This window comes from Melanaphis sacchari, unplaced genomic scaffold (genome assembly GCF_002803265.2).
Source record: "Melanaphis sacchari strain LSU unplaced genomic scaffold, SCAv2.0 Contig13_pilon_pilon, whole genome shotgun sequence".
NCBI classification, from domain to species: Eukaryota; Metazoa; Arthropoda; class Insecta; order Hemiptera; family Aphididae; genus Melanaphis; species Melanaphis sacchari.
This window is the reverse complement of record NW_020270588.1, coordinates 1,548,462-1,569,808: the sequence shown is the minus strand read 5'-3', so window position 1 is coordinate 1,569,808 and position 21,347 is coordinate 1,548,462. Positions and strand designations below refer to the sequence as shown.

Genomic DNA, 21,347 nt, shown 5'->3' with positions numbered 1-21,347 from the left:
CGTTATAACAATATAACTATTGGATGTACCAGTGTTTAGCTACTTATTTTCAATCTAAAATTTTAATTAAATTACATAAACATTTATTAGGCCACAACTTACCTTATTTAGTATTATGTTTAAAGGCATTATTTAAATATAACACTATTAGCGTAATATTTTATAAGAATTAAAAAAAAAAAAACTTTTTTTTTTTTTTTAAGTGCATTATATACATGGTATAAACTATAAATGCAATATGTATATAGGCCTTTAGAGCCTGTGACCTAGTTTGCATTTGGGATAAGTAATTTTATGTGTCCTAATTTTCTTTAATTATTATATTAAGAAAAATGTTGTGCCTATAGCCTATAGGGCCTTAAAAGTATTATATTTTCAAATTTATAACTTCTATACATTCCATAGAGCCATATGGATTACATTTATTTCATACATTGATTAAATTAATATAATATATTAATATATTATATGTAATTGTTGTTGTTTATAGAATATTAGAATGTCACTTTAGTAAATATGATAAATATTTTAATTTTTTCAACTTACTAGTATGTTGATAACATTTTTTTCTTGATTAAAAAGATTGAAAGTTTAATATAATAATAAAACAATGTTCCTTTTAAGTTTTCTCATAGTTGTTTGAAAATATTCAAAATACATAGTTACTATTTTTTATTTTTTTATCTAATAAATAAACAAGAAAAAAAATTTCAATTATTTTGTTGTAATTCAAAAAGCATTAATCTTAAATATTAAACGTTTCTCATAATTTATTTTGAAAATCTTTTTGACACAAAGTTTATGTTATATCTTGATTAAGTGTTGCAATATCATCAGCGTTCTCCGGTTTGTCAATAATATATTTCATCATTTCATTATACAAAATGTTCCATTCCTTCAATTCCAAATCCTATAAAAAAAAGCATAACATATGTAAATTTATAATTTCAAACCAATATGTTATCGATATCTAATCAAATAAATTTTAAAAGCAATCATAGATAGATAAGAAAAAATTCATTGAACAAGTTGACTGGCACGCTAAGACAATGCAATTTGCTATTATCACCAAGTAGAATTTAATAACACGACAGTATTCTTTTACTACCAGGCTTTGTAGGGTTTTCATACCGTACAATTCAAATTAATTTCTATGTCACATAGGATTCTGAGAACCCTCACTAAACATAGTTTTTTATAGAAAAATACTCTGGCATGGATTCCTTAGAACTTCTTTGAAATGGTTTTGAAAAATCTATTTGGTATACCCTATAATATTTTTTTGTAAAGTTGATATTTTTAACGTAAATAAAAAATGTAATTACAATAATTCATAAAAAATTATCATAGTGATCTGGTTAGAGTTATTGCTCAGTCAATCGCCTTACGTAATAGTCAACTTGTTAATAAGCTTATTCTTTTTTATCAATTTCATGTAAAATGTTAAATTCATTACAAAAACACTTTTTTCAAGAATAGTATCCGTATTTTCTACTTTGACGATTACTTCGTCGTTTGAATATTTATTGGTTTCTATTATCGATTGCTCTTCATTCTACAAATAAGAAACGTTCAAAGCAAAATATAAGAGTTCCTGTATGGTATGTAATTGGAGATTTTTTTTATATTACTTTTCGTGCTCCAAATTCACTTTTGCTTAGACTTTCGGTTGTATCCTTACTTTTATTTTTGACAGATACTATCATTATTGACTTATCAGCCTGATTAATAAGCTCAAACTCGTCGTTTAACGTACAAACATTTTTATTATTTGATTGTTCAGGTCGATAATAAATCAATTCTTTACCTATTAAACCTTTAAAGAAAATAACTATAAACAAACTATATAAACATTTAAAAAAAAAAATTAGTTTATCTATGATTTTAAACATATTTTTCTATTCAAATATATTAGGAATTAACAAATAATATGACAATGCTCGTAAAATATATTATTATTAGGAAATCAGTTGCATAGTAATTGCTTAAGTTTATTTTAATTTTTTTTTTGTATATAAATAGATAAATTATTTACAACGTACCAAATAAATAATGTCTAATATAGTATTATGTAATTATAATTTCATAGCACTTTTTGACAGATTTTTAAAATTTAAGGATTATCTTTCTTAAAGCCATTTTTTCGTATAACACAAAATCACAGTGATTATCAAAAGCCATGATTTATTTTCACAGCACCTTTTTACAATCACACACCCAAATGTCATCCTTACATAAATAATTTATTGTATACATATTATCATACATCTTGGTTACACTATAGGTAATCATTTTGTTGTGAGAGAGGGACATTGTAACGGGCGTGTAATCATGAAAAAAGTTATTAAAATTATTAATACTTTGCGTAAATCAAAATTTAAATCAATACAATTAGAAACGTTTTGTTATTTATGTAAGGTACATAGAAGAAGAAGAATTGAACTTGAAGTTGACTGCTATCATCAATGTGTCATACGCGGTTTTCTACTGCAGTTTCAAAAGAAAGACCTTTGTACGTAGTGATTGATTCAAAGCATCTCGATAGTATTTCTATTATTGTTCAAATTTTTAATAGGGTGTACCGTGCATGAAGTAATTGGGCGCTAGAATTTCCAATTTACTTTGTACATATTGTAAGATATTATGAGACCTAAATCCTCAATAGAAATCAATGCCTTGTTTTAGATTTCAACGTTAAATTCGAGTTTGGGATTTTCTATTGTTGTATGCATTTGATGAAAATATCTTTGTATTTATTCTACAAATGAAATGGATTTAATCGAAAAGACGTAACAGGCTTTCTGTGTTCCGGTTGTTAGAATTTTTTTATGATGCGTTTCACATAAAATACCTTGGCATTTCCGAGTAAAGTAGTGTTTTTGTAAATAGGAGTCACATATCCCGAAGAAGCTTATCAGTGTGGTTGCTAGTGGTTGTTCAGCTGCATTGCGTTTGCTGCTTTGAAATAAATTCGTCCATTTTCTAGGCACACAACTAACTACTGTTGCTTGATGTCATGTATGGATAATGAAAAGATTCTACAAACCATCTCAGTGCTGCTGACATACCTTCCTATCTGATATTGCGAAACTTCAACGTTGACATTGGAAGCTGCAATGCTAAGTATAACCATCTCGCTTCATTTCGTGATGTACACGTAAACGTATTTAATGGACTTGATATAATTGCAGTATTTAATATTGCAATACACTTTAAATGTTTTGGAAACTAACAGCAATACGGAACTATCCAACTGTTGTCGATTACAACATTCTTATTTTTGACTTTCAAAATTATTATTCTGCTGTTATATTTTGCAGAATCACAACAATATAAGGGATAACCGTCATTGTCTGTGATTGTGTCAACCAAAATAGTACCAGGATACATTTTGGAGTATTTTATTAGACCATGCACGACGATTTCCATTTTTGATTGTCACACTGTTCATGAATCATATTCATGTCAGTTCTTCATATAATTTTTGATTTGTTTCATTAGGTATCACAAATTTCTTCATAAATTATGGTATTAGTTTCAACTTTCAACCAGTTTAATTTTTTAGAAACGCTCATAAAAAAAATATATACACATGAGGTATTTCTCTTTTTTGCCATTCCACAGAGTACATCAATCGCAACTCTACAATAACATGATACTATACAGTTAAGTTCATGAGTGCCTTTAGGTTCCGCTTGAATACTCGTGCTATATGTCGCAGCGATCGCTGAATAATTGATCGAGTGGTAAAAATAGAGTGTTTTCGATCCATTTTGGGTTGTATATGAAAATGATGAATATGGTCGACCGTATTGACGCACGTGAGTTATCGCTTCTTACACGTGCCATGGGCTTTCAACATACGTAGCTGGAAAAATGGTAAGTCGGGCGACATTTTTTGCATTTCCATCTACATTCATTGCATCACGTTGTTAAACGTATTTTTTTGTACACAAATTTTTTAAATTTAAACGTATATAGTATATATGTTAGATGTTCCGTTCGATTTATACGTATATATATATATATATTTATGCATTTGTCAACGGCGAACTAATAAAATCGTCTACAGAATTTCAGTGTCTGATAGTCGTCGTTTCGACTAATTATCAAAAGGTAGTTATAAAACTTCAAGGAGTTTGTTTAATTCAAAAATTTGTGATATTTTTGTCTGTTTTTTAACTAATAAACAAACAATTAATTTTTGTTAGGAAACGAATTAAAAAATGATTAAAAATTGCTACATACAGGTTAAAAGATTATTTATCTTTATATCCTAAAAATTAAATCCATCTTATCCAGATCCTCGGCAAATATCAATGGGTATTGTATTATACAAATGACGAGTTTCACAGATACGCTAAAAGTTATCACTATCATACGCTTTCAAATTACAATTTCGTGAGAAACCAAAGTCTCATCAACAACCAAAATGATAACTTCATTTAACGTTAGTACATTGAAGTGCCTTTTATGTTCAACTGCTGGTATTTGATCAACTTTGATCATTATTTTGTGATCATCTGAAGACATCATTTCTAGTATAACCTTGAAAATATTGACCAATTGTGTTCATGTAAGAGTTGTTACAATTGCGCAATAATTTCTTGCTTTACTGCATGGCTAGTGTCCTAACGCTGATTGATTTCATTGTCGGGATTCCTAAAGAAATAAAATTATAAACAACACACAGAGAAAGCACAAACTACACACAGGCAAAGCTGGGTAATTCTAATTATATATAAATTCGTTTCATACGATTTTTTTGTTAATATTTTTCTTAAACATTACATCTTTGGATAATATCTGATTTTGCTCTCCTATTTCCCTTTTATTTGAAAAAAAGATATACTTGAGATTAATTATTATTATTATTATTATTTAATGTATTCAATTTAGACGGCGGTATTCTATTAATAGAACAACTTATTTTTTTATTATAATCTATATACCAATATCTTATCTATCTTTTTTATTTAAATTATGCATGTGCTTAGCAACTTGGCTCAGGTTGTAGATAGGGCATGTTTCTCAGGGTCATTGTTGTTTTTATTTTTACGACGATAATCTAATAGATACAGATTACAGGATATTGCAGATCTGTGGGAATAACGGAATGCAGTTGTTTAAATGAAAATAAATATTATGCGATTAAAGTAAACAAATTAACATATTATAACGTATAGTTTGTTTAATTACAGCCTGTTTAGATAAATATTAGGAATTTTATATCTTAACAAATGCTTTTTATTTTGGCTAATTAATATTTCTATTCGGGAAATATTTAAACTGCATGTTGATCGGGTAAATTATATTTATACGTCACAAATATTTAAAATACATACTTACTTATTTAATAGGTATTCTACAAAATACTTTTACTATAGACTTGAGCGTTCCGTCTGTACTTTAATGTTGGTAAAAGCACTGAAGAATTAAAACAAATACCTATATATTCCAATATGGATACAAATTCATGGCATATTTGAATACTTAGGTACACATCATGATTATTATACATAGTGCTGGCTGTCGCATGCATTGGTTTCGTTTCGTTCACCTGCTTAGCACAACTCTTAAAATATAACCTCGGTTTTAATATAATATCATTGTAATTTGTTATTTTTGAACGCAATGATTAATTATTAATTAATAGATAAAAAAAAATGTTTACTGATTGGAGTACAATTTAATTAGAAACATTTCAAATACTCAATTTAGATTCAAGGTGATTTTTCAACTGATTTAATAAACATACTTGTTAGGTTTTCTGTAGGTAAAGTATAATTAGGGTGTTTATTTTATGCAGATAGATTTTAAAATTTATTTTTGATTACAGGAATATTACTAAAACCATTGATAGGTAATTAATAACACATGCAGATTTCATATTCAATACATTTTATCAAAATCTATAATAAGCATAAACATTTTTATGCATTTAAATTTTAAATTTTTATATAACATTTCAAATTTCATTATACAATGTCATTGATAATAATATAAATTTATATCAGTAATAAAATATAGCTATTAAAATTTTGAGTTATATTTCATTAATATAATTCATAATTACCTAGTTATTTTATTATCACTATTTTTAGTTCCGTTATAAAGATTTTATTTATGAAAGAAAATAGGCAAAATATTAAAATTACCCATCTACACCACATATAAAATTAAAAACGGCTTATGTATAATATTATTTTACTAATTACTATATCAATTAACATTAATACAATAGGTTATAAGTCTCATTACTTAACTTATAGGTAACTTCTAATAATTAATACTCTATGCGTAAAATATAATATAATCTTCCCAGTTATCTTATTCAATTTAAATATTAACTATACAGGCATACTGTATGTATTGTTTTGTATATGTGTTGATTCTTAGAGTAAATCAGTAAAATTTATTTATTATACAATACTACTTTATCACATTGAATTAATATTAACATTTTACTTATTCAATAATAATAGTCAAGTATAAAAATATTTTTATACTCCATTTGCAATTTATAAATATTCACACATTTAAAATAAAATAATTATATAGGCAATTGCCCTAAAAATTATGTTTGTGACGCCATTGAGAATTTTAACTCATAAGATTAATAAATTAATAACAAATAACTAATTTGTAATTTGTACTTAGAATGGTACAAGTCTATAGTATCTGCATACTCACTCAAGAGAAAAAGTTCTTTTTTTTATTCATATAATAAAAATACACAAATTGAGATATTAAATGTTAATGCAAAATACATATTATGTTAACTTTTATAGACTTATGTTTTAGAATTAATAATATTTAGCGATAATTCGTATCTTAATTATTACTGGGAAACTATTTTTAAAATCGGTCGTTCGAGTGTTCTACCCTGTGTTATTATGAATTTTACTGAATGCAAAAACATTTCTTATTTATTTTAAAATATTATTTATTTTTACTTTTTAAGTACTACTATGAATCTATATAATCTAATTTCACAATTATTTAGCATTTACAGAAATATTATGTTATTGATATAATATGGTATAAATATTAAATATACATTATTTTAATAATTTTATACTCTTACTAGAACCGGGGAAACTCACAGTAAGTGAATACCCTTGAGGACTTGAGAAAAACCGCATGGGATCATTTGGAACAAAGCATCATTATAAATACCATGATTTGGCAATACAAGACAAGTACCTATATAATTATTATTACATTTGTTAGATACATTTATGTTTTAACCAAACCACTTATTTAAAGTCATAAGGGCCCGATTTTTTACATAATTTATTTATTTTTTCTACATTTCAATAATTTTGATAACTATAAATGATAAAAAATTTCTAATAATTAGATACTATTTCTATAGTGAATAAAACATCTATCTCTACAGCTAATGTAATCTTATTGTATATTTGAGTAAAATTTAATACAAGTTCTACATTTAATTGATAGTTATAATACCTATTGGATACAAGTTTAATTTTTCATAAATATTAAATAAAATAATTTTAACTTGACTCAGTTATACAGTTAAAAATTTACAATTCTTTTTAATGACATTTAAATTTTTTCATAATAAATACACCTTTATATTACTCGATATAATTTTCAAAGTATTTATATGAATTAAAAAATTATTCACAAACAATATATTTATTGTTGATGTATAAATATGTTCATATTCTATAACTGTTTGCATTAAAACCGGGCCCCTAGTCACAAATCAATCCTTTACTTTATTTTATTTTATATTATTAGGAACCACTTTAAAGTATTAATATCATTTTAAAGTCCAGGATTATAAAAAATCTATTTTAAATCTATTCATCTTTACACCACATATTTTTGGTGAGAATCGTCTTAGTGCATTATAAACAATGCTTCAAGAGGATTTTAGAACATTATTATAACGTAAAAATATAAAAAAATTAACAAAATAATTAATACATGAAAAAATTTAAATTCTATTTAACAAAATATATCAATAAATATAATTTAAAAATAGTAAAATAAACGTTAGTAAAAAATTCTTGTCCTTTTTTACGCAATATTTATGACATAAATCACCATTCCAATGAAAATTTTAGTTTTACTATTTTTTTGAAATATTTTAAGCATGATCAGTTAAAATGTTGCTAATTTTTTAAATAAAAGTTAATATTTTTTATTAAATATTAAATATAGTTAATAGTATATTTCTATAAATCAACTAATTCTTATATTTATGGTAAATTTCAATGGGGTTTACAATTTTTATTTTCAGCGTTAAGTTTAAAAGGTATAATAATTAAAATAACGTTTAAAAATACAAGTACAATGAAATAAAATAACGTTAAACAATAGAATTTTTTGATATTAAATACTTAAAAACGTAAAAACAAAATAATATATTTTTATCATTTGAGCTCTAATTGTAAATTCAAAAAAGGAACTCGCAAATTATTCTTAAACATCATTAAAAATTAAAAATTAAATAAAAAAGAATTTAAAAATATAATAATTTTATTAACAATTTAAAAAAATCTTGATACTTCATACAATTAAAAATGTACATTGAACATAGTTGAATAATATTGTTTTCTAATAATATGATAATTTTTAAGGATATGTATACATAAAATTACACTTTACAATAAAGATCTTAAAATAAATAAAATAATTGTACGATAAAAATGATTTCTTACGTTTACAAATGTATGATCTTCGTCTGGGTAAAACTAAAATTTTAAATTATGAATTCTGTTAGAATTTGTTCGAAAAAATGGAAATTTAAAACACATACTTGCTGTTGAAATGTTATGGATTTGTGTTGTAGTTCTTTGGATAACATTACGGAGTGTTGAAAATGAACATTATTGTCAGTTAATCCATGAATAATCATGTATTTTTTGTTACTTAAACCATCTGAATTTTGTATCAAACTAGCGTTTTGATAACTTTCAACATTTTTCTCATACATATCCATAAGCCGTTCGGTGAACATTGAGTCTAAATATTATTTTAAATTAATATTAAATAACATTAGTTTACCATTAAATAAGGAACTAATCGTCTACTCTGTGCTTAACATTTAAAGATATTAAGTTATCTTCATAGTTTCGTCACCTATTATGTATATATTATCATTTATAGATAGGTAAATCTTTTTAATTTTAATTTTACTTTATAATGCGCACTAGTTAACGCACTCTCATTATCTACATTACGTGGCAAACGCTGTAAATTTGATTTAATGAATTATCACTCACCATCTATTACTCATTAACTATGACTGATTTAGCTATAAATATATATATTTTTTTTTGTCTCCTACCTAATAGTTAATGTGTGGTAATTTTATAAAAAATAAATTTTCGATAACCTTTTATACAATGCGTAAATGTTTTTATCAAATATTCCTATAACTATATATTTTACTGTTTATTGCTGAGGTATACGAGTAGTCTTAAATAATATTCAATGATAAATAATTAAAAAGTTCATAATACTAAAAAAAGATAAAACAAAATTATACAAAACCATAATATATCCAGTCCGTGACAGGTGCAACAGACAAAGCGCATTTAAATATCTCCTCGACATCTTTAGCTAAAACCATACCGGCAATATAGCCACCAAAACTCCATCCCCAAATACCAATTCTATTTTTGTCAATATACGATAAATTGTTTTGTAGAAATCTGTAAAGTATATTTATTAATTAGCAATAAGTTAATATCAATGTAATATAATACATTTATAGTCGATAATCAACATTTTAATAATCATTTTTAAGATATCGAATCAATCAAGTTATTGAAACTATTACATGACTAATTAACGCGTCGGACAAAATTAATTAGGGTTATAAAGTATATTGTATATGTATACAAATTGTTAATCTTGATGTATATATTTCATCAAGACCTTAATTTATTAATTTAGGGTCATTTTTACGTGTTGATTGTAATCTAGGAATCAATTTCAATAAAAATGTTGATCAATTAAATATTTTAATTTAAATGGATTGTCCAATAAGTAGTAATCATATTAAATCATTGATCACATAATGATGAATATGATATGCATATGACTATCATAAAATATAAACATTTATTATACATTAACCGTTAGGTTATATTATATCTATTCTGTTATATACATTAAACATAGATATAACCATTTATAATTTTAAAATTTAAGAGTTCTGTAATATTTTACTTACTTTGCGATAGTAATTTGATCATAGATTTCAACTGTACCCAATTTCTTATAATTTGAAAATAATGTATTGCTACCTCTTCGTTCTGTGCCACGAGCATCGACTAAAGCCACAACAATCTCATGGTTTATACTTAAATACATATTCAAATCTATGTTGAACTCATCCAATGCTATATTTAATGTGGGACCACCATAGCTATAACAAAAATGAATATTGTAAATAATTATTTTTAATTTTCAATCTGATTGATGATTTTAAATATAATTAAAAATGATACACCTGTAATACGAGTAGATGGTATTATTTTTATTTTTATTTTTCACAAAAAGTAATGAAGGCCACCTGGTATTGAAAATATGCTTGACGTTATACCCTAATTCAATCAACTCAGAAGAGAAGTCGGTACTTACGGTAGAAAAGTGTAAATTTACAATAACGATTTTATTTGGGGGGAAACTATGAAAATTGGCATCAGTTTTATTTGGATGATTAACAATTTAATTGAAGTTGATACGACCTGAGGATTGTACAATGGGGTAAGAAAGCATTAACTTGTAAATATAACCGTTTAGGGCTGTAAAATCGGTAAGAACGTTATTGAAATCGAAGTCATTTAAAATATTTTTAATGCAGAGTAAGGAGCCGGAAGATTCACATTCTGAACCGGAAGAGCCGGGTTTGTGAGATTATGAGAAGAGTTGGTCGAAGGTATGATAAATACATTATCATTAATATCATTATTAGCGAGAAAGACGTACATAATATTTTGTGAAGCAAAAGTTTTCGGTTTTTTATCATCACGATGAGAAGACATAAATTAACTTTAAAAGTTATGTTTAATACAATTGGGTCAATTTGGCGGAACATAGCCAACATTTCATATCTGACATTTGTTGTTCGAAGATATTATTAATTATAAGACCAACGATAATATTGACCATCATAAATTAACGAACGCACGGGGTGATAACGGGGCGAATACGAAACGACTTACGTGTATTCATGCTGAATATTACTAAATAGACGGTTTATCTGCTACAATACAAGATGGAAGTATAAAACCTAGTGGCACCGAGCGTAGATGGAATATGCATTACAAGTAGATGATCTAAAATTAGATACACTGAACCCATGATTACAAACAGAGAATAATTAATATATACTGTGAACTTAATTTAGTCCAAAACCTCTTAAATTAAAGACTAAAGTACAAATTTATTCAGAAGTTATCTATTAAATTAAACACCTAATAAACTAAATGGTTCAGATGCACTATTCAATAATGATAATATAATATACATAATTTATGGTTAAAATTGTTAACTCGTAACTTTTTAAGAGGACGTTGTACCTTCATTTATCGTCACCGTCTAATTAAAGTAGATCATGGTAAATTTTATTTTTAAAATAATCCATTTTTAAACTGATGTTTAAAATATTAGAGTAATTTGAACTGTTATAAAATTTGGGCTACATATATATTTCTTATATTTTAATTTTTAAAACAAGTTATACGTATGTTAAAATATACAAAAATATTACAATGATGATTTTTCAATCCTTGTTTAAAAAGTTATTAACTTGGATAACTATTTTTTTCAGTTGTGCTTATTGCCTATGTGCTCTTATAAATAACAATTATTATAAAATGTATATGTTTAAAAAAAAAATAATAAAACAAGTCCACCTATTAATGAAAATCAAATATTAAATTTTATTATCATTACTGGTATTATGAAAACTAAAATGTATCAAATAAATGTTTATATTATAATATGCAATATCTACCTTTTTTTAAATTTTAACTTATCGTCATTGTAAATTCATTATTGAATATATTTAATCTGAGTATTTTATACATTGATGTTAATTTTTATTTTTTTTTAATATCCGTCCAGTTTGATTTTAATTCAGTTACACGGCCGTTTTAGATAAAATAATTTCTATATTATTACTTTAAGTTTCTTTATACTGTGCTTACTACTATCATAACGTATTTTAGATAAAATCATTTTCATTATCAAAATTTGTATTTATGAAGTATTTGACATATCTTTGAACTTGTCAATAAATCTAATCAAACAATATCCTAATTATATACCTATATAATATGTAAATGAAAAACAGTTTTCTAAGTTATATAAAGGACCACATTCAAGGTCCAATTAGATTACCAGTTTCGTTTTTAAATCTAATTAATAACCTTTCGAACAGATAATTTTTCAAGTACATAAATTTTCAAAGACACGATTTTTTGAAGACGTAAACTTTTGAACACATGATTATGGCAGAGACGTGTTCAGTAGGTAGGCTTGCTCTAATTTTGAACCCTTAAACATACCCATGAGATGTATTATTAAATTAAAAACAAGAACTTTTTTTATTTATTCTTGAAACTAAACACTGAGTATGAAATTTAAACACATTGAAGTACTGCGTAAGTACTTAGTAGGTACTGGTGTGGCTGTATAATGTTATTATATTTTATGCCAAATACAATTAACAAACGTACCTAAAATTAATCTTTGAGTGCTTCTAGGAAAAACACACATCTACAGTCAATAACCATATCATATGATATTATAAAAAGAAAAAAGAAAAAATAGAAAAAAATCAAAAGTTAGATTAGAGATCTATAATACCTATTTAGTTTTAAACAACTTTTGAAATAATATTTGTTCTTACATTTCTCAATAAAATTTTATCAATTTAAACGTTCTATCAAAAGATACATGTGTAATATTCTACCCCCAAAATAATTAAATATTTAAATTAAATTTTAACTACTATATCAGAGTGCCAACGTTTACACTTGAATGAAAGTTTTAATAACTTTTATACAAAATTTGAAATTACTGGTTTTCTTTATAAAATGGTAAAAATGGTATTAAAATATTAATATTCATTTACTGATAATAATATAATACGATAATATCTACTTACGTGTAAATTAATAAAGGATATTTATTATCCGATGAAATATTAACTGTCAGTGGAATTAACAATTTTACACGAGCTTCAAAATCATCCATAAGTGGGACGTTTAAAAATGTCACGCGAGGTAAAGCAACATTTTTTAATTCTGTAGCCAGTTTTTTATTTGTTTCCCAAACAGAAATACTATCTCCATTCTTGAAAAAAAACATATTTATATATTGATAAATAAATATTAATGATAAAAAATATTGACTAAATTTTAGTTATTTAAATAAAATATAAGATAATACTTGATTTTCTATTTTTTGATTTATTTTCATTATTTTAAGCACTCACAGTTACATGTTTTATAGCTATTAATTTTTAATAATATTTTTACTTTTTTAATAAAATAATGGTTTTTAATGATAATTTATAACATTTTTCGTTTACAATTTTTTTTCATATTACTTACATACTCAAACTAAATCAAATAAAATCACTTTTCGATTAAAATTAATACATTTTAGTCTTCTAACTTTAAGATATACTTCGATAACACGGTTTAATGATAATCGATAAAAATATTATTTTATTTTATATCCAAGATAAATTTGTTATACTTTAAATATATTTCGTATATTTAATATTTATATTAATCAGCATAATGTATACTTGAAAGTAAATTGTTATGGTAAACGAGAGTGAACTAGGTTATAACATTTAACTAATATTGCAAAAAAAAAAACAATTTTTTAGTTTACAATCTACATAATATATATATATATATATATATATATATATATATAACGATATTTAAAATATAGTAAAATATAGGAAACCACCGATAATTTGAGACAAGTGCTTACAGTTTTCACTATATTCACGTAAGGTATGTCTGGCCCTGTACATATGTGTGCGTAATAAGTATTTTTTTCACTAAACACTGCGTTATTGAAAGTACATCTCGTGTTACATGTTAAACACTCTGGTTTGCTCGACGTTTGTTCCAAATCTATATGTACTTTGTACACGTGTTGTACTTCAGGACTATACTCTATATTGGCTAAATAATATCTGGAAAATTATTATTACACATAATATAACAAACGTCAGTCTGTCAAAAAATACTTGAAAATAAATATTAATAATACCTAAGTAAAAATAATGATTACATCACTTATTTAATATATAATTTGAATAATTACCATTGACTTCAAATTTTAATGGTTGTATTATGTGTCATAAAACATTATGATGGCGTATTATAACGAAAAATGATCTTTTATCTTTATTCTATTAATTTTATGCATTGAAGGAAAAAATATAAATTATATTATGTTAATATTTTATATTCAGAACAAGGCCAGGAATTTATTGATTTATTATAATAAAATTTTCTTTCTAGTTTTTTCTTTTATTATTTTACTAGTAAAATAAATGTTTCAAAAGTTTAATGTAATTTTATCTTTTGATTGAAAAATGCATCTATCTAATTACTAGGTACTTAGAATATGAAATATTTCTAATTTTCTTATTAGTTTCTTTAAGCATAAACATTTACTAAGAAACTCAGATATTTAAGATACAGCCGATTTTTTTTTTTTATTTTACCTAATTGTAATTCAAATAATAACAGTCCCTAAAACTTGACCCATCTAATAAATAGTCGTATGTATAATTTATACAATTCAATCCTATCATACGGTATACGTATACCATATTACGTATATTTGACTAGGACTTACATATAATTTAATTCGAAGTCCCATTTTATGAGTTTATCGACTTCAAATTTACCAGTGGTTATTGGCATTATTTTGCCATTTGAGATCACACAAACGTGTTTGTACATATCACCGTCGTCTTGTTCTATTGGGTATATTAATGCAATCAGGTTAACGGGGTTAATAATAATTGACTGTCGAAAATTGAGCCAACCGTTTTCTTGTTGAAATTCCATCATCTGTCAAACACAAATTTGTAATTTATTATGTTATACTCATTACATTATTTCATATCACTATATTTTACTCACTTCCTTAACCTCGGCCGTATTATTAGAAATATGGTAATGTACAAGATGAGATTCATTTTGAATTCTGTTCATCCACATAGCAAACAAATGTTCATCATCTGACCATACAACTGTATATAATATTGTCTCATTACTGAAAAATATACTTGTTTTTAATTTTTTAATTACTAGGTATATCTAAGTCTTAATGTCTGTATAATATACCTATTGTACTTTAAGTACAATATAGTCTATAGCTATAAAAAAAATATATATTATACGTACATACTACATAATTTTGAATACTGATATGTTGCTGATACTTACGTGTACTGTTTTACTGGTTTTATTGGTATAGGTATGGGTTCATTTGTTATATTTAGAACTTGTACAAATAATTCGACGATTGGATTGGGGTCACCAACCTATATAATATTGAACATTTGATTATTTAAATAAATTACATTAAGTTTGAGCGTATACTATTTTGATAAAATACTTTTGGATAATGATAACTATACATTCTGCTGTATTGGTCGTACATAGTATCTGGTATGCCATATGTTGGTAAATATACTAATGGTACCAATTTTTCGTTAAATGTTGCGTAGGCTAGATTTTTTCCCCGATTAGAAAACCACATTGCAGAATTTGATTCAAATATTTCTTCTAAAACGTTATATAAATAATTACTATACGTTCATATCATCAAAAGGGTGATATAAAAGTTAAAATTAATTTTCAAAAATCTTTTGTGAATAATTATTCTGATAATTTATATGCATATTTTTAATTTATATAATTCATTATTATTTAGTATTATTATAATTAATATGCCAAACGTTTATTGGTTATAACATTTTATCAGTGACAGTTAGGGTAAATTGAATATTGATTTTTTTCTCTTACAAATAGACAATAGTAACTAACTAATTACCCATATTATTATATCTTTAAAATAGTGAAATCTGATAGAATCCAACTGATTTTAACTTAACATATATTCTTTTAGATCATTTGATAATTAAAAAAAAACATAATTAATGTTATAAAATTCACGCGTGTCAAATATGAGATAGGTACATATCGATTAAAAAAATTATAAATGTTTGTATTAGTTTAAGTAACGATATGACGATTTATGAGATTTTCCACAAACATAAAGTATTATCTTCATACGTGAAATATTTAAATCCAGACATCACTAATTATAAATAAATATACTTTCCTGTGTACACCCAATCAGGAATACCGTAATACAAATCTTCAGATCCAAGGAAAGTTATTTGTTTAACATGGTTTGGTTTTGCAGCTGTGGGAATATAATATATATTGTAGTGATCAACAATGACAAGACTTGAATCATTAGGAGACCATTTGGCGACCATTATTTCCCTTGGATTATGTCTTGTGTCTCTAAGTGTTACTTGTTTTCTGACAAAAAAAAAATAATAGATACAATTATTGAACAATTTATAGGTAGTTAAACATACAACTATGTTATAGTGCATATTTTGTTATTGTAGTTTGTATATTACGCATTGATTCCCTACTATACTAAAAAAGTTTAATGAACTCAGCTTTTTGCACTATCAGTTAATTTTTAGTGATTTTATCCAGACCCAAAAATTTATTTTAACAGTTATCATCTTTCACATAAAAATTTGTCATAATAATTCTTATTCCAAATGACTATAATAATATATACAATTTTTTTGGAATAATTAAATCGCAAACTAAAAATAAAATTGTTTCCTAATTGTTCTCTTTTATTCATGTTTTACTTAATTAACAATTGTTACGAAGTAAAATATATGATGTATTGCAAATGCAACAATGTCTCCTCCTTAATGCTAATCTATATATATTTACTAAAATATTATGCTGTGCTTTTTATTTATTTATATCTACTAAACACTGTATCAACGTAGTTTTTTATAGGTTATATTAATATTAATTGCCAACAATCTCTAACCTAAAGTTTAAGTATAATTTGAAGTTTTCTAATTTTTCAAAAATGTCTGAACACAAAAAGTTACAATTAGAATGTAAGGCTGTGTATTCAATATAACAGTTATAATTGTTATAAATATTAATATAACCATTAGGTATCTACGCAATTAAAATTTAAAGACTGAGTAAAATTCTAGAAGAACACTTTATTATATTAATATAATGGTTGAGTATTAAATATAATATAATTGAAGATTGAAGTAGTTTTTAAAATATCAAACGAAAATTTATAATTTGTTTTAAGTACTGAACAGTATAAATATTATAATTATACATCATAATATTTGTATAAAAGTTATATATTATATACCTAATATATGAATATAAATTATACTACACTTAATATATATTTTGACTTATTCAGTTATGTATAGGAGTACTATGTTTTAATAGATTAATAATATTATTCTTTAACACTAAGACATTTTACAATTATGTTGTTTAATACATGTATTAATATATTATTATTAAAATATGTGTATTTATCAAAGTAATTCAAAAATTTATAAATTAGCTTCGTAAGTGCATAAATTAGTTAAATAACTTTGACTTACCCAGTTTTAATGTTGATAACGTCATAGATTGATGTCGATAAATAACTATAAGTCTTCATCATGAAAAAAAAAACATTTCAGATAAAACTTGAAGAGTGTATCTATGAAACTAGAAATATTATTTATTCAGTACGTTTAAACAAAAATACAAAAAATCAGAAAATAATTTACTAAAAATAGTCAGATGCCAGAATAAAATGAACCACTAAAATAATTTATTTACATTTTAGAATAATAAAAAATTATTTCATTCTAAAAATTATTAGGTTGAGTTTGTTTAGTCAAATTTCTCAAGGTTTTGTTTTAAACGGATGCTTGCATAGCTGTTTCTTCACCATTTTTTTCATTATACCTCTCATTTTTTTTTTCTAAACTACCAGAAAACTTATATTATAACCACTCTCAATTTAAAAAAAGGACCAATATATATGTATGAAACGTTGGGAACTCGTATTGTTTTATTATTTAAAACAATTTATAAAGTTATTATTAGTATTAATACTTGACTTTTCAATTTAATAAAATCAAGTATTTAATAATTGAAATAATAATTGTTTTTAAAGATGTCCACAATTCACAAACACAAAAAAAAAAAATAAATAAATAAACAAGCATGAAAAACTAAGATCAAATTATTGTATAAAATCGTATTTTGATCTATTGATCAATCAGTTATAGTTACTTTACTGGTATTTAAATTTGTAAAGAGCAGAATTGAGTGACACTAGAATACTCCGCTAAAGTCACTCACATAAACATAAGATAGAGACAAAAACTAATGGTTTAAAATTCGATTTTATAATTTAGAATAATTAGAAATATTTTAAAATTCTCAGAACAATATTATCCTTTTTCATTAAAAATTCATCTTGTAATTCAAAAAAGTAAAAACTTCAAATATAATCATTAATAAAATATATATATTATTATCAAATTATTTTGTAATGAGTAATGACTTTAAACTATGTTAAAATATTTTCATAAACATAAAGAATTTCAGTGATAATGAGCACGGGTTCATTAAATTACCCTGTATATCTATTGTAATACCTTCAGAGACTTTCAAATCCTTTGTAGGTACATATTAATTAAAATTTAATTAATAGAGTTAATATCCTTAAATGTTAGATCAATCATACTGCCTTTAAAATGTTTTCTATTGAAAAATGTTTAGACTTATAGCATTACTATAGTTTGGAATAAAATATATGCTTATAATATGATAAAAAAAATTTACCTTATTAAGGTTATAAGCTATTAATAAATATTTCTTGTCAGCTGAAAGCTCATATTTATGACAGTATTTCATATGCTAAAAATTTAAAAACTTCAATAAATATGCTATTTAACATCTATGAAATCATTTAGTTATAAGTTGAATATATTTACCTGCATTGAGTTAAATGCTAAGATAGAATTAATAGATTTATTTACGTTCAATAAAATAATATTTCCATTGTCATCTTGTGTCAATAAATTATCATCTAATTAGGTAGTACATAAAAAAAAAAAAAAAAAAAATTAAAATTGAAATAAATAAAAGAGGGTATTCTATACTGAACAATTTAATTTAATTTTTTGTGAACATAATGTTTTGTTTTAAAATATGAACAAAAAATAAATAAATACAGAAAATGCACATAGAAAAATACCTAAGATAGGGACGGAAATCACATATTATAAGTCAGACAGTTTTGTACGTTGAAATTAAAATTTGAAATATACGAATTCGTTAATTGTTTTCAATAAGTTAATAGTGAAAAAAGTTAGATGATCCACTAATTGATTGGTTGTAAGCTTTCTGAACGTAATAAAAAGAGATAAAAAATGTTTTAGAAATGTTTAGTTTTGGTTTGTTTAACAATTACCATGAATGGTATTTCAACAGGTATTTCTTACTAAAAATGTATTAGTATTTTATGTGCATTACGTTTATTATTTTTTTTTTAACTTAACTTAAATTAATTTTGTGTTGGATATATTATTTAATATTTACAAAATATTCAAATATAGTATACTACTTACTATTATGTATGTGTATTTATTTAAACTGGATATATATTATAAAACATAAACTCATATAAAGAATAGTTTTTAAACATACGTTGCTCCCAAAATACTGTTTTTTGTATAAGTATTTGAAAATTTCAAATAATTTAGTTAAATAAAATTAGTCTTTTTATATTTGATAATTAAGCCTGTTATGTTTACACTTTTTTGTAGAAAGCCATTAGTTATATTTAGAAAAAAAGACAAATATTGAAATAATTTTACTTGATAATTGTACAAAAATATTTTGTACATAATATTAAATATCCAAAAACTTCTTATATATAGATAACAAAATTTTAAATTTCATAAATACATAATAAAAATTCGTCATGACTGGATAAATTATATTAATGATGACATAAGAATTACAAAATACCTGAAACCCAATTTGCTTTGAAATCAAGTAGATTATTGTTTAATAAAGTTTCAAATTTAAGTGGTCTTGATTTTATAATTTGGTGTTCAAAATATTCAGGCTCATCGATGGTGTAGTAAACTATGATAGTTATTAATGATACAATAAAACAAAATGACAACCACACTGTAATAAATCCACTTCTCATTGTCCGTAAAAAATATTCCTAAAAATAATAATGCAATTTAAAATAAAATATCAAACATAAATAAATTATTGATTGTAATTCAAATTTTCTAGTTTAGAACTGAAGAGTAGTTCAAAAGATTTTAAATAAAGAAACTAATTTTTTTCATTAATCACTTTCCAAATTTTCCTAAAACATTCCTCACCATTTTAATTTGCACTAATACAGCAATAATGATACAGCAATAAATTATTTAACTCTCATTTAAAAAATTTGATCACATAACTGATAAATGTATATGTATAAAATTATATTGATATATAAAACCATCTGACAAGTATCGCTATACTTTTAAAAATAACTTTTCAGTAATATTAACTATAAAGTGTTTATAATATATAACTAGATAATATTTTAATTATTAAATTTGTGATTTTTTTTATTAAATCTAAATATTATGAGAAAATAGTTCAATAATAATATTTATACCATATTATCATTGAAAAAGATGAATATTGAAAATGTTTTCTTTGACATGGCAATCAAATAATTAATATTTTTAAGTTACTATTAACTATTAAGTAAACATCATTTTATTCGTATGTGAAGTTTAAAATATTATCACATTAAAAATGTTACACTCTATAAATTATATTGAATGGGCTGAAATACCTATTATTAAAGTATTAAAAACAAATATTTTCTAAATAAAATCCTATTTTAAAATATATTATAATTATCTGAATTATTAATTTCATATTTTTCAGTTTTCTCTAAACTCATTAGTTTATATGTCATCAATACTTATGTATTAGTTAATGTTATATTCGGTTTTATGTTTAAATTAATTTTTAATCATAAAACAATCGTAAAATTGAAAAATATATATAGTTAAAAACTCAATATTAAATCCAAAATCAATATCACTTACCATTATCAAATATTATGTGTGACAATTTTTGTATAGCAAAGAAACAATATAATGCTTAAATATAAAAATACGTATAGGCGCGTATTACATACGTTCACTTGCATTA

At 24.0% G+C, this 21,347-nt stretch overlaps 2 protein-coding genes across 3 annotated transcripts; both read right to left on the bottom strand.

Annotated features, from left to right (window-relative positions):
• Nucleotides 1-799: 799 nt before the first annotated feature.
• On the bottom strand, nt 800-1,892 carry LOC112591647. The gene is made up of 3 exons (XM_025335530.1): nt 1,632-1,892; nt 1,457-1,555; nt 800-910 (listed from the first exon to the last, which is right to left on the bottom strand). Exons 1-3 carry the CDS (start codon nt 1,890-1,892, stop codon nt 800-802), a joined length of 471 nt encoding a protein of 156 aa, XP_025191315.1.
• A 6,731-nt stretch (nt 1,893-8,623) lies between these two features.
• On the bottom strand, nt 8,624-21,347 carry LOC112591599 (venom dipeptidyl peptidase 4-like). 2 transcript variants are annotated; one of them, XM_025335457.1, is made up of 16 exons: nt 21,242-21,347; nt 20,145-20,349; nt 19,106-19,200; nt 18,954-19,028; nt 17,717-17,769; nt 16,378-16,583; nt 15,649-15,818; nt 15,477-15,574; nt 15,171-15,303; nt 14,881-15,098; nt 14,002-14,209; nt 13,160-13,347; nt 10,217-10,411; nt 9,532-9,692; nt 8,795-9,000; nt 8,624-8,729 (listed from the first exon to the last, which is right to left on the bottom strand). In XM_025335457.1, exons 1-16 carry the CDS (start codon nt 21,242-21,244, stop codon nt 8,640-8,642), a joined length of 2,304 nt encoding a protein of 767 aa, XP_025191242.1. In that variant the 5' UTR covers nt 21,245-21,347; the 3' UTR covers nt 8,624-8,639. The 2 variants fall into 2 exon arrangements, with proteins under 2 accessions (XP_025191242.1, XP_025191243.1); XM_025335458.1 differs by lacking the exons at nt 19,106-19,200; nt 20,145-20,349; nt 21,242-21,347 and having other exon boundaries at nt 17,717-17,825; nt 18,954-19,023.